The sequence below is a fragment of the Salmo salar genome, chromosome ssa05 (genome assembly GCF_905237065.1).
Source record: "Salmo salar chromosome ssa05, Ssal_v3.1, whole genome shotgun sequence".
NCBI lineage: Eukaryota > Metazoa > Chordata > Actinopteri > Salmoniformes > Salmonidae > Salmo > Salmo salar.
The window spans coordinates 90,561,336-90,573,835 of NC_059446.1; the positions used below are offsets into that span (position 1 = coordinate 90,561,336).

The 12,500-nt window shown below is 43.7% G+C and overlaps 1 protein-coding gene across 1 annotated transcript in view; it reads right to left on the reverse strand.

Moving 5' to 3' along the window:
- Nucleotides 1-4,178, reverse strand: part of LOC106594695 (glycerol-3-phosphate dehydrogenase 1-like protein) — a 15,413-nt gene extending 11,235 nt beyond the window's left edge. Inside the window, 4 exon segments of the mRNA XM_045719364.1 lie at nt 2,875-2,978; nt 2,981-3,014; nt 3,265-3,442; nt 3,946-4,178. Coding sequence (XP_045575320.1) covers nt 2,875-2,978; nt 2,981-3,014; nt 3,265-3,442; nt 3,946-3,989 — 360 coding nt within the window. The 5' untranslated portion in view covers nt 3,990-4,178.
- Nucleotides 4,179-12,500: the final 8,322 nt, after the last annotated feature.

Below are 12,500 nucleotides of genomic sequence, written 5' to 3' on the forward strand. Positions count from 1 at the left end.
CTGCTCTGGCCCAATCCTGAGGTTTAATACAAGGCCCTGCTCTGGCCCAATCCAGAGGTTTAATACAAGGCCCTGCTCTGGCCCAATCCAGAGGTTTAATACAAGGCCCTGCTCTGGCCCAATCCAGAGGTTTAAAACAAGGCCCTGCTCTGGCCCAATCCAGAGGTTTAATACAAGGCCCTGCTTTGGCCCAATCCTGAGGTTTAATACAAGGCCCTGCTCTGGCCCAATCCAGAGGTTTAATACAAGGCCCCGCTCTGGCCCAATCCAGAGGTTTAATACAAGGCCCCGCTCTGGCCCAATCCAGAGGTTTAATACAAGGCCCCGCTCTGGCCCAATCCAGAGGTTTAATACAAGGCCCTGCTCTGGCCCAATCCAGAGGTTTAATACAAGGCCCTGCTCTGGCCCAATCCAGAGGTTTAATACAAGGCCCTGCTCTGGCCCAATCCAGAGGTTTAATACAAGGCCCTGCTCTGTCCCAATCCAGAGGTTTAATACAAGGCCCTGCTCTGGCCCAATCCAGAGGTTTAATACAAGGCCCTGCTCTGGCCCAATCCAGAGGTTTAATACAAGGCCCTGCTCTGGCCCAATCCAGAGGTTTAATACAAGGCCCTGCTCTGGCCCAATCCAGAGGTTTAATACAGAAAGGGGAGAGAGAACCCTGATACAGTTATAAAGCTGTTCTAACTACATCATCTGATTTAAAAGATGGTTATTTTTAACTACATAAATGTATGACAGATCTAGGTAGACCATGGCAGAGAGACCATATGCACCATTAGATAAATAAACTCTTGTGGACAGACTACGTAAACATTCAGCATCTAACCAAATTACACAAGACTTTACTTTCCTGGTTAATCAAGATATTTTTAAATAGAACAACAGGTCATTAAACCCATTGGGTAGGTATATGGTATATGGCTACATCTGTCTGTATGTTTTCTACCCTGCTGTCACTGAGTTCAGGACAGGTAGTGTTTCCTACCCTGCTGTCACTGAGGTCAGGACAGGTAGTGTTTTCTACCCTGCTGTCACTGAGTTCAGGACAGGTAGTGTTTTCTACCCTGCTGTCACTGAGGTCAGGACAGGTAGTGTTTTCTACCCTGCTGTCACTGAGGTCAGGACAGGTAGTGTTTTCTACCCTGCTGTCACTGAGGTCAGGACAGGTAGTGTTTACCTACCCTGCTGTCACTGAGGTCCGGACAGGTAGTGTTTTCTACCCTGCTGTCACTGAGTTCAGGACAGGTAGTGTTTATACCCTGCTGTCACTGAGGTCAGGACAGGTAGTGTTTTATACCCTGCTGTCACTGAGGTCAGGACAGGTAGTGTTTTCTACCCTGCTGTCACTGAGGTCAGGACAGGTAGTGTTTTCTACCCTGCTGTCACTGAGGTCAGGACAGGTAGTGTTTCTACCCTGCTGTCACTGAGGTCAGGACAGGTAGTGTTTACCTACCCTGCTGTCACTGAGGTCAGGACAGGTAGTGTTTTCTACCCTGCTGTCACTGAGTTCAGGACAGGTAGTGTTTATACCCTGCTGTCACTGAGGTCAGGACAGGTAGTGTTTTCTACCCTGCTGTCACTGAGGTCAGGACAGGTAGTGTTTTCTACCATGCTGTCACTGAGGTCAGGACAGGTTGTGTTTTCTACCCTGCTGTCACTGAGGTCAGGACAGGTAGTGTTTTCTACCCTGCTGTCACTGAGGTCAGGACAGGTAGTGGTTTCTACCCTGCTGTCACTGAGGTCAGGACAGGTAGTGTTTTCTACCCTGCTGTCACTGAGGTCAGGACAGGTAGTGTTTACCTACCCTGCTGTCACTGAGGTCAGGACAGGTAGTGTTTTCTACCCTGCTGTCACTGAGTTCAGGACAGGTAGTGTTTATACCCTGCTGTCACTGAGGTCAGGACAGGTAGTGTTTTCTACCCTGCTGTCACTGAGGTCAGGACAGGTAGTGTTTTTCTACCCTGCTGTCACTGAGGTCAGGACAGGTAGTGTTTCTACCCTGCTGTCACTGAGGTCAGGACAGGTAGTGTTTTCTACCCTGCTGTCACTGAGTTCAGGACAGGTAGTGTTTTCTACCCTGCTGTCACTGAGGTCAGGACAGGTCGTGTTTCTACCCTGCTGTCACTGAGGTCAGGACAGGTAGTGTTTTCTACCCTGCTGTCACTGAGGTCAGGACAGGTAGTGTTTCCTACCCTGCTGTCACTGAGGTCAGGACAGGTAGTGTTTACTACCCTGCTGTCACTGAGGTCAGGACAGGTAGTGTTTTCTACCCTGCTGTCACTGAGGTCAGGACAGGTAGTGTTTTCTACCCTGCTGTCACTGAGGTCAGGACAGGTAGTGTTTCTACCCTGCTGTCACTGAGGTCAGGACAGGTAGTGTTTCTACCCTGCAGTCACTGAGGTCAGGACAGGTAGTGTTTTTCTACCCTGCTGTCACTGAGGTCAGGACAGGTAGTGTTTCTACCCTGCTGTCACTGTGGTCAGGACAGGTTGTGTTTTTTCTACCCTGCTGTCACTGAGGTCAGGACAGGTAGTGTTTCTACCCTGCTGTCACTGTGGTCAGGACAGGTAGTGTTTCTACCCTGCTGTCACTGAGGTCAGGACAGGTAGTGTTTCTACCCTGCTGTCACTGAGGTCAGGACAGGTAGTGTTTCTACCCTGCTGTCACTGTGGTCAGGACAGGCAGACTGGACAGGGCTCCATATAGCCTTGTGAGGAGGAGAACACTGAGAAATGAGAGGGCTCCATATAGCCTTGTGAGGAGGAGAACACTGAGAAATGAGAGGGCTCCATATAGCCTTGTGAGCCCTTATGTGTTTTAGGTTGGAGAGTAAACATAAGAGTAGGACGTTGGGCGGCGTGAAACTCTTACCTTAATGAGTGTGATTCCCCTGGCCTGGGAGGAGACACATCCCACCATCTCATCACACAGCTTCCTGATGAACTGGTGAGGAACCACGAACACTAGGAGGTCAGCCCCTCAGCAGCATCCTGGAGCTGGGGTACCGCCACCTGTTGAGAGGGGGGGGTGAGAGAGAGGGAAGGAGGGTGAGAGGGGGTGAGAGAGAGAGGGAAGGAGGGTGAGAGAGGGGAGTGAGAGAGAGAGGGAAGGAGGGTGAGAAAGTGGGGGGGTGAGAGAGAGAGGGAAGGAGGGTGAGAGAGCAGGGGGGAGGGCGGAGAGAGAGGGGGGGGGTGGTGATTGTGTAAACTACAAGCATTCAGTCTTTGTTTAAACTCATTTCTGTTCAGAAAGTCCTCTCACCACATTGTCAGGTAGTTTGTATCCAGGCAGGTACTTGACATTCTCATGGTCTGTGTTGATGATGTCTGTGAGATTCCTGCCGTTCACGTTCTCCTCAAACACCCACATCTTGACCGTGGTGGCAAAACGCTGCAGGGTCTGAGCATTACTGCCGATTATCCTGGCAATGGCTGAACCCCTGTAGGGAAGAAGAATCATTTATGTACATTACACTTCTCTACAATATACCATTTACCATCATCCTGTGGCAAGAGACAATAGCAAAAAACGATCAAAATTATTATCATAACTGTTCACCATTATTTTAGAATGGATAACCTATAATATTCTGCCTTGTCCTTTGTCAAGAATTTGCTCATGTCATAAACATTATCCTTAAAACATTATCGTACAGAAATGCATTGTAGTCGCCTCAACATAAGTGGATTGAAACCCCCACGTTGCTCTCTGCTCATGTTCTCCTTGACAATATCTACAATGTAACGTCGATGTTATCCAATGGAGCCGCGCTCGCCTCTGCGCCAGAGAGAGAGATACCTACACGGTAAGAGACAGACACTAATGCTGCTCTAGCTAGCCAACTGGCCCAGTAACATCTATCTTACCATCTCTAGAGGTTGCACGGCATGTTGCCTGTCATCGATAGGAGCAACAGTGATCATTGACAGTGACTGAACTCACCAGTTTCCAGAGCCGACAATACACACTTTCAGAGGCGACGCCATTGGAGATGTTTCCTATATGCTTCCGGAGAAGAAACTGTTCAAAATGTATTGATTTCGAAGATATAGGTAACTAGTGACAGATGATATGTGGAGTGGATTTATGGAGAGGAGACAAGAGAGAGCCGCTACGCTACTACAGACTGGACTACTGTAAATGACATCACCAAGGAGATGCCGCACTGGAGGATTCTGGGATTTGGAGTTTTTATGTTTGTTACAATTAGCAGGTAGAAGTTTATTATCCTATTTCATCTGATGTCTGTCCCCTGATAAATTGCAAGACAATTGTTGCAATGTTTACTAATGTCTCTTTTCTGGAAGAAATTCAAGAAGAATATTAATTGAATAGCCTTACATTTTCATATCAAATAGGTTAAATGACATCGTCCTATTTTGAACCTATTCGAAATGAAATATTGAATGTCCCACACATCATGCATGTACGTTGGGATCCTTGTGTGTGGTGAATAAACTGTGGTGAATCCGTGTGTTCTCAGCGATGATGTATATAACTCTGTATTCTAGAGGTACACCAGTGTCGTGGTTGGCTGGCAGTCAAAGGGAGTGACCATCCCGGGATTTCCAGTAGAAAAAACGCAGAAACGTCAGAGCCACACACACCAACACCGCAGCAAGACACGGAATACCCCTCTTCTCTCCTCTTGTTCTCTCTTCTTCTCCTCTCTCTTCTTCTCTCAGCATAAGACAGTACAGGGTCCATATTCTCCAAGAAGCGGCACTAACGGAGAATGTGGTTATCACCCTGTTCTGGAATCTCCACTGCATTCAATCTTCTTATCGTTCGGTTTTACACCTTCTAAAACAAGATAATCATTTTATCGTTAGACTAAATCTCAACTATGGACAAGCACCCAGGCTCCAACACGATCAACCCCGCATCCTGCCATGGGAATCCCGCCGCACGGAGGTTGGACGGAGGAGGTGGCGGTCCGTGTCCGCACAGCCTGAGCTCAGAGGCAGGCACCGCAGGCAGCCGTGGTGGGGTGTCCGGGGACAGCGGTTCTACTCCGCATCAAACCCGCAAGCGGCGCCTGGAGGGGGTCCTCAATAAATACACCAACCTGCTACAGGGATGGCAGAACAGGTACAGTAGTCTGTCTATTCAGGGGTCTAGCTCTGGTCCAGGGACGCACACTAACACAGTGGAACAGAGCTAGTTTTACAGGGGTTCTTAACTGAGTTTGGTGCCATTGTTGATCAGTTGTGTCTGGTGGAAAGTCATCTCATTTCACATATATATATCTTTTTAATCTCATTTAATCTCATCTATTCACAACAAGTTCGGTTCGATATTAAATATTAATATTATCTATTTAATTTTCACCTATTGTTTTTCGTATCTTATCATATGTATTGATAACAGAAGTTACAAAAAAAGGGGTCAGATCACATTCGCGGTAATAGATCAGCTGATTGATTATGATGTCATAGGATTTTTCCATTGGACGGACTGAACCTGATTGATTATGATGTCATAGGATTTTTCCATTGGACGGACTGAACCTGATTGATTATGATGTCATAGGATTTTTCCATTGGACGGACTGAACCGGGAGGCGCGTCGCTTTGCGTTGCTGCACGAAAAGGCATTTTCTGTCCTGTTGCCATGTTTACTAGAACACAGTTGTTGTTGGCAGCAACACAAGTGATGACCATTAACATAATATATAAATACTGTTTTTTATGTTCTATTGTGCTCTGTTCTAGTCTATAGTTGAGTGAATTATTTGTTAAGTGGTCATACTGCCTTCCATCATGAAAGCAGACCTTGGGTTCATAGAGATAAGGCGTTCAGATAGGAAGGTTAATAAATACTTGAACAGGAACAGTGGAAGGGTTGTTTTGGACTGATTTCATTTCCAGAGCCAGATGGTCCCAGGCTGTGGGAAAGCTCCAGGGTGATTGGTTGACAGTCTGTGATGGGGGACAACAGACTGTATTTCACTGCCCTTTACATTTCTATTACTGAACTTGGCTCATTCAGAGTGAATAGACCTTTTTACACTTGTCCAGTAGACCTATCTACCAACACACAGCCCTATTCCCTACATAGTGCACTACTTTAGACCAGAGCCCTAGTCCCTATATAGTGCACTACTTTAGACCAGAGCCCTATTCCCTTCATAGTGCACTACTTTAGACCAGAGCCCTAGTCCCTATATTGTGCACTACTTTAGACCAGAGCCCTATTCCCTACATAGTGCACTACTTTAGACCAGGGCCCTATTCCCTACATAGTGCACTACTTTAGACCAGGGCCCTATTCCCTTCATAGTGCACTACTTTAGACCAGAGCCCTAGTCCCTATATAGTGCACTACTTTAGACCAGAGCCCTATTCCCTTCATAGTGCACTACTTTAGACCAGGGCCCTATTCCCTACATAGTGCACTACTTTAGACCAGAGCCCTAGTCCCTATATAGTGCACTACTTTAGACCAGAGCCCTATTCCCTTCATAGTGCACTACTTTAGACCAGAGCCCTAGTCCCTATATAGTGCACTACTTTAGACCAGAGCCCTATTCCCTACATAGTGCACTACTTTAGACCAGAGCCCTATTCCCTTCATAGTGCACTACTTTAGACCAGAGCCCTAGTCCCTACACAGTGCACTACTTTAGACCAGAGTCCTATTCCCTACATAGTGCACTACTTTAGACCAGAGCCCTATTCCCTACACAGTGCACTACTTTAGACCAGAGTCCTATGGCCCTGACTACATTATGCAGGTAATGGAGTTCCATTTGGGACAGAGCCACACTGTTGTTTTGGATTAGGTGTGGTGGGTGGATGGTGGGATCTGAATGAAAATCAATGACGGAAAGCCCCTCTCCCATTTCTGGCACGCTGCGTGTGTGTGTGTGTGTGTGTGTGTGTGTGTGTGTGTGTGTGTGTGTGTGTGTGTGTGTGTGTGTGTGTGTCACTGTGTGTTTAGATCGATAGGGAAAGCAGCCAGTCTTGTAATGAGCTCTGATCACAGTGTTCTATTGGTTACTGATTGATTCAAATTAAAATTCAAGCTGCTTTATTGGCATGAAAAACATTGTGTCAATATTGCCAAAGCCACAATGTATACAATATACATGGTAATAAAATTATAAACAATAACAAATAATAATATAAAATGGCAGTAAATAATAATAATACAAAATTATATACAAAAATAATAACAATAAAATGGTAACAGTCAATAGTAGAATGTAATGTAATAAATATAAAAATATAAATATGGAAAATGAAACTATAACTAACTTATAACTAAATAACGGTCATCTTCACCATTACATCAGTACTACAACTACCATCATCATCATTACCACTACTACCACCACCACCATCACTAAACTGCTATCATTACCATTACTACCCATACCACTACTACTACTACTACTACTACTACTACTACTACCACCACCATCACTAAACCGCTATCATTACCATTACTACCCATACCACTACTACTACTACTACTACTACTACTACTACTACCACCACCATCACTAAACTGCTATCATTACCATTACTACCCATACCACTACTACTACTACTACTACTACTACTACTACTACTACCACCACCATCACTAAACTGCTATCATTACCATTACTACCCATACCACTACTACTACTACTACTACTACTACTACTACTACTACCACCATCACTAAACTGTTATCTTTACCATTACTACCCATACCACTACTACTACTACTACTACTACTACCATCACCATCACTAAACTGTTATCATTACCATTACTACCCATACCACTACTACCACCACCACCACCACTAAACTGTTATCATTACCATTACTACTGTCATGACTGTCCTGATCAGGTCAGGGTACAGGAGACCACCACCCTACAGATTATCTCCCAAAACCCCAACAGAGGAGGAGAGATCTAGGGGTCTGAAGATGTGGGGGGTTTTATGACACCTCACGCCCATAATAAACCTTAGGCCACAGAGAAATCCCTTTGTCCTCTGGAGAACTGGCCTCAGAACATTAAACATGCAATAAAGGGACTTTGGAACAATGGTTTCCGTCAGCCACAATGGTGGTCATGACGAGAGGTGGAATATGAAAATGTATGTAACTTTTGTATTGTTATTAAAGGTTAAGAGATGACGTTATTATGAAAACATTGTACCTTTAAGAGTTTTCCCAGTATATGCCTGATGTTTATACATTGTACGTTGTGTGGAAAATATCCAAATCAAAGAGAATGTTTTGGTAAAGATGAGATGTGAAGGTAGTGTCTAAAATAGGATTTTAGTCAAATCTAGGCCTTGCCCCTTAACTTGGTCCGCCCAGAGAATTGCCCTAAAGGCGGTTACGCCCACTTCTGACCCGAGGGTATAAGACAGGAGAGTGAAGAATTAACATAGGAGACTAATTGACCCCAAGCTGCAGCGAAGGTCTAACAAAGTCAACGAACCCCAAAATGAAACACAAGGTTGAAGACAAAGAAATCTTTTTCTACACGAGCTACGGACGAGTAGCTGTGTCTAAGCGGGTGAATTCAAGCCGAACCACCCAGCCTCCACTCTCCATTGAATCGTGGTATCTACACCGTTCGAGTCCGAAGCTGTGAGCTCTGAGCTACAGAGCTGTCTGTCCTCAGAAGACCCCTTTCAGATCAAGGGCGAGGGATCAGACCCCTAAGCCAAGAAGGACACTGACATCGTGAGGACAACCAGAGAGCTGCGCCGGAGAAGTGCGTCATTGAGAAGCCTGAACGACACACGCGGAGCTTCCCTTCTGAGACCTCCAACACGTAATTACATCATTATATTCTGACCCATAAGAGCGGCAGTTCGGGGCAAGGCTAGGTTTAAATAAGCATAGCTGACAAATGAACCCAAATGTATATTTCTCTCGTGTACTTTCTTGGTTTCTCTCTCTTTTAAATCCCCATTTTGGGTAACACGTTCCATAGTGTGTTGGCCCGTTATACTAAGTCCTAATCAATAGCTAGACTGTGTTTTGTGTATGTGTATTTTTATCATCATTTTAGCTTGCTAGTAAATAAATAATCAACTAAGATTGGTGTGGTAAACTCATTGGTGGGACCCGGGTCCGTGCAGATTCCCGGATTATGCGACGTTCAGAATGAGACTGTAGAGGAAATTGATTAATTTAGCGACTGTTGTAAAATCGATATTCTGATATCCTTTGAGTTAATTTGGGAAATAGAAACTCAATCAAAATAATGTTCCCATGGCGCCCCAGGTTGATGAGTTAATAATTGCTTGATTCATTGCTTAATTCATTTAATCACGCAATTATAAACCGTTAATCATTCGATGAGCAACAGTCGTCACATTAACTAATACAACGTCACGACACTACCCATACCACTACTACCACCACCATCACTAAACTGCTATCATTACCATTACTACCATACCACTACTACTACTACTACTACTACTACTACTACTACTACCACCACCATCACTAAACTGCTATCATTACCATTACTACCCATACCACTACTACTACTACTACTACTACTACTACTACTACTACCACCACCACCATCACTAAACTGCTATCTTTACCATTACTACCCATACCACTACCACTACTACCACCACCATCACTAAACTGTTATCATTACCATTACTACCCATACCACCACTACTACTACTACTACTACTACTACTACCACCACCACCATCACTAAACTGCTATCATTACCATTACTACCATACTACTACTACTACTACTACTACTACCATCACCATCACTAAACTGTTATCATTACCATTACTACCATACCACTACTACTACTACTACTACTACTACTACTACTACTACCACCATCACTAAACCGCTATCATTACCATTACTACCCATACCACTACTACTACTACTACTACTACTACTACTACTACTACCACCATCACTAAACTGTTATCATTACCATTACCACCCATACCACTACTACTACCACCACCATCACTAAACTGCTATCATTACCATTACTACCCATACCACTACTACTACTACTACTACTACTACTACTACCACCACCATCACTAAACTGCTATCATTACCATTACTACCCATACCACTACTACTACTACTACTACTACTACTACTACCATCACCATCACTAAACTGTTATCATTACCATTACTACCATACCACTACTACTACTACTACTACTACCACTACTACTACCACCACCACCATCACTAAACTGTTATCATTACCGTTACTACCCATACCACTACTACTACTACCACCACCATCACTAAACTGTTATCATTACCATTACTACCCATACCTCTACTACTACTACTACTACTACTACTACTACTTCCACCACCATCACTAAACTGCTATCATTACCATTACTACCCATACCACCACTACTACTACTACTACTACTACTACTACTACTACCACCACCATCACTAAACTGCTATCATTACCATTACTACCCATACCACTACTACTACTACTACTACTACTACCACTACTTCCACCACCATCACTAAACTGCTATCATTACCATTACTACCCATACCACTACTACCACCACCACCACTAAACTGTTAACATTACCATTACTACCCTTACTACTACCACTACTACCATCACCATCACTAAACTGCTATCTTTACCATTACTACCCATACCACTACCACTACTACCACCACCATCACTAAACTGTTATCATTACCATTACTACCCATACCACCACTACTACTACTACTACTACTACTACTACCACCACCACCATCACTAAACTGCTATCATTACCATTACTACCCATACCACTACTACTACTACTACTACTACTACTACCACCACCACCATCACTAAACTGCTATCATTACCATTACTACCCATACCACTACTACTACTACTACTACTACTACTACCACCACCACCATCACTAAACTGCTATCATTACCATTACTACCCATACCACTACTACTACTACTACTACTACTACCACCACCACCATCACTAAACTGCTATCATTACCATTACTACCCATACCACTACTACTACTACTACTACTACTACTACTACTACCACCATCACTAAACTGTTATCATTACCATTACTACCCATACCACTACTACTACTACTACTACTACTACTACTACTACCACCACCATCACTAAACTGCTATTATTACCATTACCACCCATACCACTACCACTACTACCACCACCATCACTAAACTGCTATCATTACCATTACTACCCATACCACTACTACTACTACTACTACTACTACTACCACCACCACCATCACTAAACTGCTATCATTACCATTACTACCCATACCACTACTATTTGGAATGATAAACAACAATAATAATAGTAATAACAATAATATTAATAACAATAATATTAATAATAAGTAAGTTACTGCTTACTATGCAGATGTTATTATTCAGTGTCCCTCAGGCTATGGCAGGCAAATACATATTTGGCTGCAAGAGGAGCCATTGCTCCTTCGCCCATGAGTATTTTTACTTTTTCCTCTGGGTTTAATAAGTTCAAATTTGTAATAAATGTAGTCATTTCTGTGAATAATGAATCTCTTTGTGAGGAATATTTATCACAGTAAAGGAGAAAGATTCACTCTGTCTGTCTTTCGCCCTCTCTCTCTTTCTTTCTCTTTCTCCTCCCTCTCCCTCTCCCTCTTTCTCCTCCCCCCTCTCCCTCTCTCTCTCTCTCTTTCTCCATCTCTCTCTCTCCATGTGTTTGCATGTGTTTCGTTAGTGTGATAAATATGTGATATGGGGAGAATTCCAGGAAATTCTGCACTCCTGACAACCACATGGTTGTTACATTTGTAACAATATGAACATTCTAGTCTGGGTCATAACCAAGGACCGGTACACCGGTATTCAGACTGCTTTTAACACAATGCCAGAGAAATACCTGAGTACCTGGCTGCACGAGTTCTACAATTAGATCAGCTGTTTGACTCTCCAGGTCTGCTTCCTGCGCCTGCTGTGCTCTATTCAAACTGCTCTTTGAACTTTTAATGATGTCTTTCCCTATGTGAATGTTTGGCTCACTTTGCTCAGTTCTCAACTGAAACGTAAGAAGTGAAATGTGATACTGATTGCATGTGATAGATAGTGAAAGCAACTCTGACATTCTCCTGTCTCAATATTGCACACTGTTTTCTGTTTTCATTGTATTTGTCTTCGGGGGGCAGAGAGGCAGCGCAGCCAAGAAACTGTTTGATAAAGCATATCTGACATTTATATCTCAGCACAGTAATTGCAACATTGTGGTTTCAATCCTGTCAGAAAGGCTTTATGTGTTGTGACCAGAAGGTTTGACAGAAGAGGAGCTTGTGAATTGGAATGATTTCCAATAGTTTAGACGTATTGACCTGCCAGCTTCTTCAGTATATGTTGCTGTGTTATGACTTGTTTACTGAACCATACCTGCTGTTCCCATGAATCCCCCTCTAATCAGGCATACAATGTCTGGTGATATACTGT